The 17887-nt window shown below is 34.6% G+C and overlaps 1 protein-coding gene across 4 annotated transcripts in view; it reads left to right on the top strand.

Annotated features, from left to right (window-relative positions):
• Nucleotides 1-17887, top strand: part of LOC116422351 — a 63862-nt gene that overhangs the window by 36935 nt on the left and 9040 nt on the right. For all 4 annotated transcript variants that reach the window (XM_031959447.1, XM_031959448.1, XM_031959445.1 and 1 more), the window contains exons 2-8: nt 1177-1246; nt 3225-3327; nt 3969-4027; nt 6321-6429; nt 16190-16227; nt 17116-17209; nt 17596-17669. In XM_031959447.1, the coding sequence (XP_031815307.1) occupies nt 1204-1246; nt 3225-3327; nt 3969-4027; nt 6321-6429; nt 16190-16227; nt 17116-17209; nt 17596-17669 (520 nt within the window). In that variant the 5' untranslated portion in view covers nt 1177-1203. The remainder of the gene's footprint in view (nt 1-1176; nt 1247-3224; nt 3328-3968; nt 4028-6320; nt 6430-16189; nt 16228-17115; nt 17210-17595; nt 17670-17887) is intronic.

Here is a 17887-nt window from a genome sequence, read left to right as displayed (position 1 = left end):
GAAGGAGAAGGACCTAGTTTCTCCCTAAGTACTCCTGAGAAAAAGGAAGGGGCTGTCAGACAGAAAAAGAGGATATACGGATCAGTCTAAGAATAGCTTAGGAGGGAACAGATAATTAATTTGGATGGGTAGTATAACGGCATTGTTATAAAACACGGCCAGATCAGGAAACTCCCTCTACAAATGGGGTGTGGGGCATGTTCTCCACCAAAATATTTTGATCGATACCTAGCATACAGTGTTTCAGGAATGTATTCAATGGCAAACTTATGTTAAATGGCAAATATTCTTGTTGGAGTTAGAAATGATGTTCACTGTCCTTCAGGACTCAAATGGACCCTTCTTCACTTGCTGTGTGATTCTAGGCAACTAGCTGAACTGCTCCGATTCAGTTATCTCAGGATTCCAATAAGAGTGTGTCATGTTTGATGGATCCAATCTCGAAATTCCATGTACCTCCAGGAGATCCTATAAATTCTGCATTCTTCTAAAAATCTGAAGTTGTCCCCACTCTATGATGGAGCAATGACTGATTACAGAAAAAAAATTCATTGGATGCTGTACTGTGCTTTTTTTTTACCCCCTTTTTAATGATAAAGAACTTCTTAAGCTATCTCTGCATTGTGAGTATGTGTGGTGTGCTCACACACACACACACACACACACACACACATTTGTCTATGTATGAAAACAGCAATTCAATTTCTCACATGTAAAGGACACCAGGAACAAGAGAATATGGAGAATCATATGATAAGGGGATGCCAGGTGGTGCAGTGATTAGAGCAGCAGCTTTGAAGTCAGGAGGACCTGAGTTCAAATCTGACCTTAGACACTTAACATTTCCTAGCTTTGTGACCGTGGGCAAGTCATTTAACCCTAATTGCCTCAGGGAAAAGAAAAAGAAAAGGAGAATCATGATATATATAGGAAGAAAAAGTGACAGTTACTTTGGAGAGAAAAAATTGTGAATTTGATTACTTTTCAAGGGCCTTTCAATAGATAATGCAAGGTCATTATAAAATGAGTTCTTTTCTCATGTAATTTCATAATAAGAATTTCTCTGTCTGTCTCTGCCTTTGTCTCTGTCTTTTCATATGTGTATATATATATATTTCTTATGTGTATTTATATTTACGTATATATATGCATATATATTTCTACTTTCATTTCAAGGAAGGTCTGTGAAAAGTACCTCTACAAATGATGGAAATGGAATCAACTGCTTTCCTGAATAAAGAGAATGGTGAGTTAATTAAAATGACATTGACATTTATAGATTTTATATATATATGGTCATTGGAACAAAGCTGAAACTCAGTCATAATTGATTCTGATCAATAGCAGTATAATCTAGAAATATTTTAATAGTCATTTCTCCAAATTAATAATAAGAAGAAGAATTAGTTCCCCAGAGATGAACCTTTGACAAAAACAATTAGTAAACTGAAATGTCCAAAGACCATTCTTGGCCATACTGAGATAATCTAACTGAATTGCTGAAAGAAAAGTTGCTGCTATTCAATCCCTGATCCAAACCAGTGTCTAAAAAACCCAGCCTCAGAGGTTCCTTTTCTGAATGACCTTCACTTCTGATAGGCAATGGAATCCCAGGGGACTGAAAATAATTATATTAAATGACGATCTATATTAAGTAAGTTAATTACAGATTAACCATGTAAAATGTTACTTATAGCACCTAAACTATAGGCTGCTTGAGGCCCAGGAGCCTGGGTATTTTTCTCTAATTCCTAATTTCTCTAATCTCCAAAGCAATCATCTTGAACATCTTAGATGTCTGTTACCTTTTAAATTGAGAATTGAGAATTATTGACCTTATATTTAGGCTAACTGACAAATAATCCTTTTGTGTTCATGGGTGATTTTCTCCGATAAGTAACACCATTACAAGGCATCAGTGCAAGAAAATTGCAGTGAAATATTTCTCCACTAATGCAACCCCTTAGTCAACCCCTTAGAAGCCAGTTACCATAGGGAATTATTGCCTGACAAATCTTAATGCTTTAAATGATTTGGAATTCATGGTAAGCTTTCTGTCATACATTTTATTGGAGTTGAAAGGCAGCTAGATGGCCCAGTGAATAGACCAGTAGCCTTAGAGACGGAAAGACTCTTCAGGAGGTCAAATCCAGCTTCAGACACTTTCTAGTTGTGTTGATCCTGTGCAAAAGCACTTTAATCAGATTGGCTAAAGTTCCTTCTCTGTTGAAAAGACCTGGAAAAAATAAATGAAAAGCATTCCAGTATCTTTGGGAAGAAAATTACAAATTGGATAATGACTGAAAAAAACTAAACAGCAATAACAGATTAAGAAAACATTTACAGGGGCAGCTAGGTGGTGCAGTGGATAGAGCCCCAGCCCTGATGTCAGGAGGACCTGCGTTCAAATCTGACTCCAGACACTTAACACTTCATAGCTGTGTGATCCTGGGCAAGTCTTAACCCCAACTACCTCAGCAAAAAAGAAAACATGCGCAGATTTTACAGAATTACTGTTATTTACAGCATTCTAGGAATAGAACATGACTCCTTGAAGACAATTTTAACTTATTAATAAATATCAACCCCAAAGGACTGACATAAAAAGTGTTAGGTTTCAACACCTTTTAAAATTTTTTTTTATTTATTTGTTTAACACACATTACTTCATGACTCATGTTGTGAGAAAAAATAGAGTAAAAGCAAAAAACATGGGAGAGAGGAAAAAAAACAGAAAAAAGAAGTGAACATAGCATGTGTTGATTTGGATTCAGTCTTTTTCTGGACACAGATGACATTTTCTGTCCAAAATCTATTGGGATTGCTTTGAAGTACTGAATCATTGAGAAGAAAAGAACCAAATCTTTCATAGTTAAGCATCACACATTCTTGCTGTTACTGTGTACAATGTATTTCATGGAAAATTCTCCAGTCTTTCTAAAATCAGATTGTTCATCATTTTTATAAATAGAATTCAACACCCTTTTCACATTGTGAATTGTCTACAATTGACTTACAGTTATTATAATTAATGAATTTTCTTTTCCTGTTAATTGTTATCATCTGTTAGGTAGGGATATAAGCATTGGGAATTTCCACTGTGGAAAAATCTTTAATTTAATCCTTTGCTAACAATTCAAAAATGGATATTAGGAAATTGACTGATAGATCATTATTTAGAAAAAAAATGTACGAAGTTACACTTAAACCTTTTATTATTGCAGAAGATAGAAAAGCTGGTTCAACCATATTTGGAAAAAACAAAAAGAAAAAAGCTGAAGAAATAACACTCCTTGTTCATGAAAGCACAAAAGAAACATACACATGGTGAGCTTCTATTGGAATCCTCTAAATTGATTAGAATTAACTTTGTCTTGAGGCCCAATATACAGATTGCATTTGACCATTTAAAACAGATTATATACTTATTCAAAAAACTCAAATAAAACAATAATCACAAAATACAAAGAAAAACATTGTCTTGAAATAAGAGATGAGCAGAAAGGTGCCATCTCTACCTAGAGTATGTTTATAGTCATAAAAATATCATGGCATTTTTAACAAAAGGGTGTTTTTTTTTTTTTTTTACAAAATTTCACTACGCTGACAAATATTATGCCCAAAAAGATCACATATTGAGGTACTCTCATGTATCTAATGCCTGTTTCCTATGTCTGTGTTTAAGAAATTCTTCTAGGTTGCAAGAAACAAAATCATTATTTTTACTATTTAGGCTGCAAGATTGAAATCCAATGAAACAACAACAAAGAAAATCAAGCATTGAAATTGATGCTTGAAAGAGATGTTCCATTTTCAGAGAATTGAGGTCCTGAATAACCTCATTCAGGTTATTCCACCACCTACCTGCCCCTAAACAATGGTTTTTTAAAAGGTCTTTTGCTAAAATTGGGCCTATCTGTCTTTTAAAAAATGAAGACTTACATTTCATGTTTTTGTTTTCTTTCAAGGGATTCTCCAGTGGGCCAGTTATCTTCCAAAGTGGAACAAGAGTCATCTGACAGTGGTGGTGAGTTTTTTCACTTACTCTTATATTTGCTGATTTCATGATATAGCAATCATTAGAGGATTGTTGAGATTCAACCCTCTTTCAGTGAAATGCATTCCTAAATGCAATTAGGAGCTCCATTTACAAAAGAGCACTCTTTTTATCCCAATTAAATTACAAGGAGCATCTAGGTGGCACAGTGGATAGAGCAACAGCCCTGAAGTCAGGAGGGACTTGAGTTCAAATCTGGCTTTAGACATTTAACACTTCAAAGGTGTGTGATCCTGGGCAAGTCACTTAACCCCAATTGCCTCAGCAGAAAAAAAAGAAAGGAAAACCAATTAATTTACAATATAGGAATAATCAACAGCAACAATCTATTCAATATAATATCCCAAATCTTTGTCACTCTCAAAATCGTAAAACCTCTCTTTTTAGCTTACACAAGACTTTTACTACTTAGTTTTTTCCTACTACACATACCTTATAAACCCCTCCCTACTGAGCAAAATTATCAACACCCGAGTTTCCATTCCTCCTCACCCCCTCTTTTTTTGCAAGAACTTAGTGCTTAAGGTTATACTAACTCCTGTCCGATTACATTACAGATTGAGTGGACTTTTTTGGATTATTTAAATCATTTATTAAGATGATGATTATTATTTAATAACTTTTTAAAAGCATGTTTTTTGCTTAATGGGAAAGACTGTATCCTTCATCTTTTCTTACTTATACCCATGAAGAATAGATGTTTTATTTATATTTCCCAAAATGACCTTAGTTAAAAAAAATAGCACTTCAGGTCCAAATAGCTACCATAGAAAGTTTTAGATTCCAGTGCCATTTTACTTTTTGGAATATTGAAGCAGTTAACTTATTAGTCCTTTCAGTTGATCATCCATGTTTTAGGGAATTAAGAGTTCTAAAAACTTGTATCTATATCACAGTTATATTACATTACATTAAAAACCTATTGCCTTAAAAAATTGTCTGATACTTGTGGAGGAGGAATAAATTTGTGACCAAAGAAGAGACCATTATTGATCACAAAACAGAAAATTTTGATTACATCAAATTAAAAAGCCTTTGTACAAACAAAACTAATGCAAACAAGATTAGAAGGGAAGCAACAAACTGGGAAAACATCTTCACAGTTAAAGGTTCTGATAAAGGTCTCATTTCCAAAATATATAGAGAATGGACTCTAATAAGAAATCAAGCCATTCTCCAATTGATAAGTGGTCAAAGGATATGAAGAGACAATTTTCAGATGATGAAATTGAAACTATTTCCACTTATATGAAAGTGTTCCAAATCACTATTGATAAGAGAAATGCAAATTAAGACAATTCTGAGATACCACTACATACCTGTCAGATTGGCTAAGATGACAGGAAAAAATAATGACGAATGTTGGAGGGGATGTGGGAAAACTGGGACACTGATGCATTGTTGATGAAGTTGTGAATGAATCCAACCATTCTGAAGAGCAATATGGAATTATCCCCAAAAAGTTATCAAACTGTGCATACCCTTTGATCTAGCAGTGTTACTATTGGGCTTATACCCCAAAGAGATACTGAAGAAGGGAAAGGGACCTGTATGTGCCAAAATGTTTGTGGCAGCCCTGTTTGTAGTGTCTAGAAACTGGAAAATGAATGGATGCCCATCAATTGGAGAATGGTTGGATAAATTGAGGTATATGAATGTTATGGAATATTATTGTTCTGTAAGAAATGACCAGCAGGATGAATACAGAGAGGTTTGGAGAGACTTACATGAACTGATGCTAAGTGAAATGAGCAGAACCAGGAAATCATTATATACTTCAACAACAATACTGTATGAGGATGTATTCTGATGGAAGTGGATTTCTTTGACAAAGAGATCTAACTCAGTTTAAATTGATCAATGAAGGACAGAAGCAGCTACACCCAAAGAAGGAACACTGGGAAATGAATGTAAACTGGTTGCATTTTGTTTTTCTTCCCGGTTATTTTTACCTTCTGAATCCAATTCTCCCTGTGCAACAAGAGAACTGTTTGGTTCTGCACACATATATTGTATCTAGGATATGCTGTGACATATTTAAGTATATATAAGTACAGGACTGCTTGCCATCTGGGGGAGAGAGGGGGTACAAGGAGGGAGGGGGAAAATCGGAACAGAAGTGAGTGTAAGGGATAATGTTGTAAAAAATTATCCTGGCATGGGTTCTGTCAATAAAAAGTTATTTAAAAAATTGCCTGATGTTCTTTTTGATTAGCATTTAACTGCTTTGTGGGTAAACCTTGAAATTATTTGTACTTAACAGATGAAGGGGGTCTGTGGTTTACAGCTTCTGTTACCAGTGAATACTGCAATTTGAATAAACCAAATTTCAGAAGAAATCCTGATGGAGAAATAACAGATGACGAAAAAACGTGAGTTTCCTTTCTTGCCCCAAACTTTGAGTATTAGCTCTGTGGTGAGAGCCTAAAAATGTTTGAATACATCAATTTTTACAAAGGAAAATTATCTCTTGCAAAAATCTATGAACCTTCAAAAACTTGTCTCCAAGTGACTCCTGTTTAAAATTTAGGGGGCACTGCTACACAAGCATCATTGACATATATTACCTTATATTACTTGCATCATTTTCTTTTTTTAAAAAGGTATGTATTTATTTTTGCATGACTTCTGGGGTTAAGTGACAAGGGTCACATAGCTACTTAGTGTTAAGTATAAGCGACTAGATTTATACTCAGGTCCTCCTGATTTTAGGATTTGATGCTGTGTTCACTATACCATCTAGCTGCCTCATTGTTTTTATTCTTAAAGTTTTCCTACATTCTGTATTTTGTATATTGACTGAGTAAAAGTTTTATGATACTTTCAGTTGCTCCAGAGGATCTGATTTTTCTGGGTAAAATTGGATCTATGGGTCCTAAGGGTTGAATGGGACTTTATATGTCACTGACTCCAGTGACTGAGTCAACTGGGACTTAGAAGTTGAGGCTTAATTATTCTCCTGACACACAGCACACAATTAACAAGTAGATTGACCAGAGGAGACCAATTTCTACCTTCCAAAGCATTATCTTACAACACAGTACCCAAGTATTTTAGCTGAAGGAAATCCTACATAATAATTCAAGTATTCAAATCTATAATGATTTACAAATTGCCACAGAAACACTATCAAAGCACTTAATGAGTTCCTTCAAGGAAAGTAAATTTGTTTTTCTTTTTCTTTTTCTTTTTTTAAAATTATACCTTTTTATTTACAAGATATATGCATGGGTAATTTTTCAGTATTGACAATTGCAAAGCCTTTTGTTCTAATTTTTCCACTCATTCTTACCCACTCCTCCAGATGGCAGGTAGACCAATACATGTTAAATGTTAAAGTGTATGTTAAATACAATGTATGTATACATGTCTATACAGTTATTTTGCTACACAAGAAGAATCAGACTTTGAAATAATGTACAATTAACTTATGAAGGAAATAAAAAATCCAGGCAGACAAAAATAGAGATTTTGGGAGTTCTATGTAGTGGTTCACACAAATTTTCCAGAGTTCTTTCTCTGGGTGTAGCTGGTTCTATTCATCACTGCACTATTGGAACTGATTTGGTTCATGTCATGGTTGAAGAGAGCCATGTCCATCAGAATTGATCATCTTATAGTATTGTTGTTGAAGTTATATAATGATCTCCTGGTCTTGCTCATTTCACTCAGCATTAGTTCATGTAAGTCTCTCCAGGCCTTTCTGAAATCAATCCTGCTGGTCATTTCTTACAGAAAAATATTCCGTAACATTCATATACCACAATTTATTCAGCCATTCTCCAATCGATGGGCATCCACTCAGTTTCTAGTTTCTGGCCACTACAAACAGGGCTGCCACAAACATTTTTGCACATACAGGTCCCTTTTCCTTCTTTAAGATCTCTTTGGGATATAAGCCCAGTAGTAACACAGCTGGATCAAAGGATACGTATAGTTTGATAACTTTTTGAGTATAGTTCCAAATTGCTCTCCAGAATGGCTGGATGTATTCACAATTCCACCAACAATATATCAGTGTCCCAGTTTTCTCACATCCCCTCCAACATTCTGCGTTATCATTCCCTGTCTCTCTAGCCAATCTGACAGGTATGTAATGGTACCTCAGAGTTGTCTTAATTTGACAACTCTGATTAATAATGACTTGGAGAATCTTTTCATATGGCTAGAAATAGTTTCAATTTCTTCATCTGAAAATTGTCTGTTCATATTTTTTGACTATTTATCAACTGGAGAATGGCTTGATTTCTTATAAATTAAGAGTCAATTCTCTATATATTTTGGAAATGAGGCCTGATAAAGGCCTCTGATAAAGAGGTTCTGATAAAGAACCTTTACTGTAAAAATATTTTTCCAGTTTATTGTTTCCTTTCTAATCTTGTCTGCATTAGTTTTGTTTGTACATAAGCTTTTCAATTTGATATAATCAAAATTTTCTATTTTGTGATCAATAATTTCTAGTTCTTTGGTCACAAATCCTTTCTCCTCCACAAGTCTGAGAGATAAACAAACTATCCAATGTTCCTCTAATTTATTTGTGATCTCGTAATTTATGCCTAAATCATGGACCCATTTTGATCTTATCTTGGTGTACAGTGTTAAGTGTGGGTCCATGCCTAGTTTCTGCCATACTAATTTCCAATTTTCCCAGTAATTTTGGTCAAATAGTGAATTCTTATCCCAAAAGCTGGGGTCTTTGGATTTGTCAAACCCTGGATTATTATAAAGTCAATGACTATTTTGTCCTTTGAACCTACCCTATTCCACTGAGTAACTAGTCTATTTCTTAGCCAACACCAAATGGTTTTGGTAACTGCTGCTTTATAATATAATTTTAGATCTGGTATACAGCTAAGCCACTTTCATTTGATTATTTTTTCATTAGTTCCCTTGAAATTATTGACTTTTTGTTTTTCCACATGAACTTTGTTTTTATTTTTTTTCCAAGTCATTAAAATAGTTTTTTGGGAGTCTGATTGGCATAGCACTAAATAAATAGATTAGTTTAGGTGGTGTGGTGTTCTCTTCTTTTCTCAAAATATTATCGTTCTCTAGGAGGAGGTTTCTCGGGGGGCTTCTGGGAGCAGCCTTAGTTTCAGTTCCAAGTAATAATCACCTCAAATGCAGCCAGGAGTTAAAGTACAATTTTTTTATTGTTTCTTCCAAAATAGCCCAGGTTAGCTTTCTTTGAGACCTATCTCTGTCCTTGGTTCTGATACCTCTTACTGCTAGTCTTTTGTCTCTTCCAGTTTCAGCTTCAGCTCTCTCTCTGAATCTCCAGTTCTCAATCTCCTGACTGAATTCTGGCTCTGTCAATCTCCTGAACTGACTCCTCCACTGACTCCTCGCTGAGGCTCCAAGAGCTTCTTTATATATGATCTCTTAAAGATGTGAACCCAAAGGTTGACTCCTCCTCCACAAGAGGGATTGTGGGTGGTGTAACTTGTGAATCTCCTGGACGTGTGAACTCTAATGTGTGAGCTAATGTGTGAACTCTCAAAGGTGTAAACTTAAGCATTGTTTCTATTAATTCCAGTGAGTTAACACTTTGTAAGAATTCCAACAAGGTAGCACTGTCATCTTTATTTTATTTGCTCGCCCTGTCCAAGAGCACTTAATATTTTTTCCAATTGGTTAGATCTGACTTAATTTGTGTGGAAAGGGTTTTGTAGTTTTTCTCATATAATTCTGGATTTTCTCTTGACAGATAGGTTCCCAAATATTTTATACTATTGGCAGTTACTTTAAATGGAATTTCTCTTTGTAACTCTGTTGGATTTTGTTAGTGGTATATAAGAATGGTAATGACTTATGTGGGTTTATTTTGTATCCTGCAACTTTGCTAAAGGTGTGGATTATTTCTAATAGCTTTTTAGTAGAATCTCTGGGGTTCTCTAAGTACATGATCATCTGCAAAGAGTGATATTTTGGTTTCCTCATTATCTACTCTAATTCCTTTAATCTTTCTCAACTCTTATTGCCGAAGGTAGCATTTCTAATAAAATATTGAATAGTAATGGTGATAATGGGCAACCTTGTTTCACTCCTGTTTTGTTATTGGGAATGGTTCCAGTTTATCCCATTACATATGATGCTTACTGATGGTTTTAAGTAGAAGCTACTGATTATTTTAAGAAAAAGTCCATTTATTCCTATACTCTCAAGTGTTTTTAATAGGAATGGATGTTGGATTTTATCTAATGCTTTTTCTGCATCTATTGAGGTGATCATAAGGTTTTTGTTAATTTAGTTATTAATATGGCCAATTATACTAATAGTTTTCCTAATATTGAACCAGCCCTACATTCCTGGTATAAATCCTACTTGGTCATGGTATATTATCCTGGGAATGATTTTCTGTAGTCTTTTTGCTAATATTTTATTTAAGATTTTAGCATCAATGTTCATTAGGGAGATTGGTGGTCTATAATTTTCTTTCTCTGTTTTCATCTTACCTGGTTTAGGATCAGTACCATGTCTGTGTCATAAAAGGAAATTGGTAGGACTCCTTCATTCCCTATTTTTTCAAATAGTTTATATAGCATTGGGATTGATTGTTTGATAAATGTTTGGTAGAATTCACATGTAAATCCATCTGGTCCTGGGGATTTTTTTCTTAGGGAGATGATTAATAGCTTGTTCTATTTCTTTTTCTGAAATGGGACTATTTAAGCAGTTTACTTTCTCCTACCTCCTTCTGGGAAGCCTATATTTTTGAAGGTAATCATCCATTTCACTTAAGTTTATCAAATTTATTGGCATAAAGTTGGGCAAAGTACCTCATTATTATTCTAATTTCCTCTTCATTGGTGGAAAGTTCTCCCTTTTCATTTTTTAAGACTAACAATTTGATTTTCCTTTTTTCTTTTTCTAATTAGATTTACCAAAGGTTTATCTATTTTATTGGTTTTTTCATAAAACCAACTCTTTGTTTTATTTATTAATTCAATAGTTTTTTTTTACTTTCAATATTATTAATTTCTCCTTTTAATTTTAGAATTTCAAGTTTAGTATTTGATTGGGGGTTTTTAATTTGGTCTTTTTCTAGCTTTTTAAGTTGCGAGCCCATTTCATTGATCTTCCCTTTCTCTATTTTATTCAAGTAAGCCTATAAAGATATAAAATTTTCCCTTATTACTGCTTTTGCTGCATCCCACAAATTTTGGTATGATGTCTCATCCTTGTCATTTTCTTGGGTGAAATTATAAATTGTGTCTATGATTTGCTGTTTCACCCAATCATTCTTAAGGAAGAGATTTAGTTTTCAATTATTACTTTTTAGTCTATTTACCCCCTAGTTTTTTATTGAATGTAGTTTTTAATGCACTGTGGTCTGAAGAGAATGCATTTATTATTTCTGCCTTCCTGCATTTAATTTTGAGGTCTTTCTGTCCTGATATATGCTCAATTTTTGTATAGATTCTATGAACTGCTGAGAAGAAAGTATACTCCTCTCAGTCTCCATTCAATTTTCTCCAAACATCTATCATACCTAATTTTTCTAATATTCTATTTACCTCTTTAATTTCTTTCTTATTTGTTTTGTGGTTTGATTTATCTAATTCTGAGAATGCAAGGTTGAGATCTCCCACTATTATACTTTTGCTGTCTATTTCTTCTTGCAACTCTCTTAATTTCTCCTTTAGGAAGTTAGATGATGTACCACTTAGTGCATACAGGTTTCGTGTTGTTATTGATTCATTGTCTATGCTACCCGTTAGCAAAATATCGTTTCCTTCCTTCTCTTTTAATTAGATCAATTTTTGCTTTTGCTTGATCTTAGATTAGGATGGCTACTCCTGCTTTTTTCTAACTTCACCTGCAGCATACTATGTTCTGCTCCATCCTTTACCTTTACTCTGTATATATCACCCTGCTGTAAATATGTTTCCTATAAACAACATATTGTAGGGTTCTGGCTTTTGATCCAGTCTGCTATCCACCTCTGTTTTATGGGAGAGTTCAACCCATTCACATTTATGGTTAAAATGACCAATTCTGTATTTCCTGTCATCTTATTATCCCCAGATTATGCTTTTCTTTTTCTTATCCCCTTTTCCCCCTTACCCAGTATTAAACTTATGGTCATCACTTGCCTCATGTAGCTCTCCTTCTTTAGAATCCCTTCCCCTTTTGAATCTCTTCCCCTTTCTTGTGCCTTTCCCTTATTACTCTTTTCCTTTTCCCCTTTCCTCTCCAACTTTTTAATGAGGTGAGAGAAGTGTTCTCTGTAAAACAGATATGTCAATTATTTTCTCTTTGAGCCAATTCTGATGAGAGTGAGATTCACACAATGTTCCTCCCCCTCTCTAAATTCCCTCAGATATGATAGGTTTCCTTTGCTTCTTTGTGGGATGTAGTTTCCCTCTTTTTATTTCCCCTCTTCCCTTTTTCTGATATTATCCCCTTTTCATTTTTACTTCCCTTTTTGTTATATCAGTAAAATCAAATTATACATTAACTCTTTATGTATATCCATAATAGAAATACAATTCTCAAGAGTTCTTTTTTACCTTCTCTTTCTCCTTCTCTTGGGTCATATATTTGGAGGTCAATTTTTTTTTTGTTTAGCTCTGTTTTTTTCATTAGAAATAAATGGAATTCACTTATTTCATTAACTGTTCATCTTCTTCCCTGGAAGAAAATGCTCAGCTTAGATGGGTAGTTTATTTCTGGCTGCATTCCAAGTTCTTTTGCCTTTAGGAATATCAGATTCTAGGCCCTTTGATCTTTTGATGTGGAAACACCTAGATCTTGAGTGATCCTTCTTGTGGCTCCTTGATATTTGAATTTTTTTTCTGGCTGTTTGTAATATTTTTTCCTTAGTCTGATGGTTCTGAAATTTACCCACAATATTCCTTGGAGTTTTTATTTTAGGGTCTTTTTCAGAAGGTGTTCAGTGAACTCTTTCAATGCCTATTTTACCGTCTGATTCTATTACATCTATCTGGGCAGTTGTTTTTGATGATTTTTTGTAAAATAGTATCTAGGCTCTTTTTTTTATCATAATTTTCAGAAAGTCCAATAATTCTCAGATTATCTCTCCTAGATCTATTTTCCAGATCTGTTGTTTTTCCAAGTAGATATTTGACATTTTTTTCTATGTTTTCATTTTTTTGGTTTTGCTTGACTGATTTTTGATGTTTCAATGAATCATTTATTTCTGTTTGTTCAATTCTGATTTTTAATGTGTTATTTTCTTCATTAGCTTTTTTTTCTTTTACTTCTTTTTGTATATGTCCAATTGAGTTTTTAAATGATTTTTGCTCTATGAATTTTTTGTCCATTTCACTAATTTTTTTTAACTGAAGTATTTTCTTTTTCCAATTCACAAATCCTACTTTCCTGGGATTTCTTTATCTTTTCCAGTTCACAGATTCTGTTTCCCTGGGAGTTCTTTACCTTTTCCAGTTCACATTTCAGGAAGTTGTTTTCTTTTTCCACTTTATCAAAATTTTCTTTAAGTGAGTTATAAGCGTTTTCTGTACTTTCTTACATAACTTTTCTTTCTTTTTCCCATTTTTTAGCTCTCTTTTAAGATTTTTTATAATTTCTTCTAGGAGAGCCTTGTGTGATGGGGATCAGGTTACATCCCCCTTTGGGATTTTTTTCTGGAGATTGTCTGCTATTAGTCTCCTTGGGTTTGAAAACCTATTTTCTTTCTGTATAGAAGCTATCGCTGGTCCATTTGACTTTTTTACTCATTTTTTAAAAGCCCTTATTGTCTCCCTTCAGGGCAAGGAGGTTACCAGCTTCCTCTTCAGAGCAGGGATAGATATATGGACAGTAGCTGTCCTGCAAACTAGCTGGTAAGATTGGTGGATTTGCAGAAGCGCCCTGGGAAAAATCTTGCACTAGAAGTGTCTCTGCCCCTGGTAGCAGGAACAGAGCTGTGGAAGTGCCCTGTGAAGAGCCCCTGCTGTGCAGATTAGCAACTGCCCTGCGGCTAGAGACTAAGCAAAGAAAGTGTCACTGCCTTAGACAGAATCCCCCACTGTGGGGATTAGAAGTTGTCCTGGGAAGAGCCCTACACTGGATGTGGAAGTGTCTGCCCTGGGGAGCCCGGTAGCACTGCAGAAGTTCTATTGCCCCAGGCAGAGTTTCCTGCTGTGCAGATTAGAAGCTGCCCTGGGCAGAGCCCCTCTGATATGTAAATGTGTGACTGTCTTGGGCAAAAGCGCTGTGCTGCAGAATGTGGCTGGACAGCTGTGCTGTGGTCTGTGCTCAGTCACTCACTTCTGGTTTGGGTGGGTATGGCCAGATTCTGTTAGATGCTAACATTTTTTGGAGTACCCACTACCTTTGGCTTAACTTCTCTGCTGATCTACTGCTTTGCAACCAAAGCAGAGCAGCCAACTTGTGGTAGAATCCTCCCTGTAAATTTTCCAGCCATGGAAACCGCTCCTGCCTTGGTCTGCTCGGTATGTTAGTCTTTGGTTCTATCTCCCTGCTTGCACTGGCCTACTTCACCCCTTCAGGACAAACCTTTTTATACTTCCAATCTTCATGAATTTTACCAGTCAAGCACTATTTTTGAGGCTGAATTAGGTAATTAGTAGTGAGAGTATGTGTATCTTCTCTGCCATCTTGGCTCCATCCCCAGTAAGTTTGTTTTTCACTGAGCTTGCTTTTTCAATGGGATCACTGAGAAAATAAAATTGTATGGTGGCAAAAGTGTCTGCCAGAAGGAGATCTACACTTTACTATCTCTGCAATTGAGATAACACTTTATTTTGGCTCATTTCTCTTGGATGACACACACCATTTCTCTGTTACTGTTCCTGTCCTTTTAGTTCTTTCTCTTCCCCATTTAGGCTCATCAATCCAGGTTTTAAGGTTCTGCAGATACAATACACTTCAGACACTCTTATATAGTAGAGAATTTTCAAAAAGGACACTACAACTTAAATGAGGCTTATAAACTGTTTACAATTTTAGACTGTTTGATCACTGATCCATGTAGACATTATGGAATTGCAGATTTCTCTTTATTTGTCAAATTATGTTTTTATAATTGACTTCCATTACTTATTTAGCTCATTATTCAGATTATATTCTTTGGTCCCAGAAAGATTGCTTGTCTCATTATTAGAGTCCATTTTAAGAAGATAAGGAAAAGACAATTCTGATCCTTAATATAGGATTGATCACTTAATGCTTCATTCAATTTCTCTGATGTCCAGAATCAAATAAAGCATTGGGATTTAGTAATATCTTCTCAACTCCAGATACATAATCCAAATTTTCATCATCATTTGGAGACATTGCAGTAGTATTCCATGAAAACTTATTCAGCATGCGACTGTCTCTTTGTCTATCTCCCTGCCTTATTTCTGTACTTCCTCTCACCCAAATCCTCTCCCTCACCTCCATCCCCCACTATGCCAAACTGCACCTGTGAGGTGTCAATTGCTTCTCAATAGTACAGAAAACTTACTGGACAGATATGCGAAGATAGATTTTCTCTATAAAGTTAGCTACAAGATACAAATAAATAGTGGTGGACAAGCTGAAATACACAGAACCAAAAATTCAAGAAAAGGATCAGCACAATAAAAAGAAAGCTTTTTTCAAACCAAGGAAGGAGAAGGGAGTGAATAGAGTCCTGGGAAAGGCAGGCCCCAGGATACTGATCAGTGTACCACTAAGTCCATTTCAATCCTTTGGTCACTCCATTCATCAAGCTAGCTCAGGAAAACTGTTTGAAAAGCACAGGAGAAAGTAGGAGGTGTGTTCCAAAGGAGGAGGGGGGGGGAACAAACATTTCCTCAAGCTTGTCTATAGGATATAGGATTTCCTATCCTATCACTACCAGGGAGTTCTCAATTGGAAATAACTTCTGAGAAGAGGTTGTAGGTTCTGATGAAGCATCCATCCTAGAAAGAGAAAGGACTTGACTGGAATAGAAAAGGACCAAAATGAGTGACCTGAAACAGCCCATCAAGAAGAAAAATTTACTAAATAATATCATATGTTCTCTCTTTTCCCAAAATAGCTGTATTGTTTTTTGTTAAGTGCTTAGTATAGTAGAGAAAAGATAATCAAAAGAAAAGTTCTTATAACAAATAACATTTTGTGTATTTGTCATTATTGAAAACAAGTACTTAATATATAAATGATTTTCCATTCCAGGAAAGAAAGAGACAACAGAATGGAAGATGACAAATTAGGTAAGGCCATTTATGAAATTATTTTATATAATGGTGGTTTTAATAAAATTCTTTACTTATGTATGCCTTTTATGACATATTTTATTTGGAGCAATGGTGATAATGAAAACATTTTGCCTAATGAAATTCTTGCCTAATATAAGGCTAATATTCAAAAAGCTTTTAAAATGATAGTTTGAAGACTACCCTTGTTTTCAATAAAAAGCAATCACAAATAAACTCAATTTTGTAAACATATTTTATATTTGAATGTGAAAATAGGAGGACAGTCCATTCAAAGGAATTTCCAGTGGCTACCTAAGTTTATACCAGGAGAACACATGCAAAATTCTAAAAGGAGATTTGCTGTACCATCCAGAATCCATCCCAGTGCCCCATAATTCCAGCACCATAGCTTCCTTTGTCAACTTTACTTTCCTTATTTCACATTATCCAAGGCAATTGGAAATCCTAATAATTGGGTGCCATATGTAGGGACTGAGTAGTTTGTTGACAAAAGTAAATGTCATCATTTCTTCCACAATACAAGTAAATCCTCTACTTATTAGAGAACCTTGGCTATGTCCATAATTATGTTGAATTCCTTAGCCTTTCTGACCAAAAGGTGCCTTATGCAAACTATTTACAGTTGATGTCACAGAAAGTTTAAGATTCCACCTCCCTGTACATAGGGAATTTCTTAGAATTGACTTTCTCCCTATGCTCAAAAGCCAATAAGAGAATTATTGTTAGGTAGTGGGGATACTTTTTAATAAGACAAAGTAGCAGGATATCAGTGTATGGGACTACCATCATAGAACATTTAAATCAAATATCAGAGAATTAAAATATTTCTGATTTTTTTTTTCTAAATGAGAATGTGACTTTCGTTTGAACTCTTTCTTGTAGACTTTATTGGAAGTGATGTCAATATCCCTCGAAGAATGATAGAAAACAACATGGGCCAGTCATGGAAAACACTCATGGGACATCAAACTGAAGGGTGAGCATAGATGCATAAAAATTAGTGCAAAGGGTAAAAGACTATTTGGACAATATTTGTACAGAAGTGTGAACATCACTTTAATGGAAATGAAATCTGAATATAAATGACACTGTATAAAATATTTAAATGTTGGAAGCAATATATATGTGTTCATTATGTATGAATATGTACATAAAACATATATATATATATATATATATATATATCCATATATATACACATAAGAACAAACATTACTGAGATGAGCTTAATTCCTTTTCAAGAGGTCCTCCAGTAGTGACAGGCTTTAATGAGAATAAAGGTCCTTATCTTGAATAAGATTACTATTGATTTGTCTTTTAATGCTAGAATTTACATTGAGATATATTTACTTTCTATTCTAGGAAATCAGCCTTTGAGTTGTCTGTGAAGAAAAGTATGGCAGAAAACACACCCACCCTACTTTCTCTTACTTTGGGTATGTTTCTTAAACTTCTTTTTATACATCATACCTTTTCTAATGTTATAGTCACTTAAGCAATGAAGATTTGACCATATTTGAAGAGAACAGATAGTTGCCAGCATTGGTTCAAATTAGGAAAAGCTTTTTAAATTTTAAAGCTTTAGGATATCTCTTTGTTATTTAGTCAATATTTAATCCTATTTAGAATGATACTGGTGAATATTCAACAAAAC

Source organism: Sarcophilus harrisii, chromosome 3 (assembly GCF_902635505.1).
Source record: "Sarcophilus harrisii chromosome 3, mSarHar1.11, whole genome shotgun sequence".
NCBI classification, from domain to species: Eukaryota; Metazoa; Chordata; class Mammalia; order Dasyuromorphia; family Dasyuridae; genus Sarcophilus; species Sarcophilus harrisii.
This window is presented reverse-complemented; position numbering and strand designations above follow the sequence as displayed.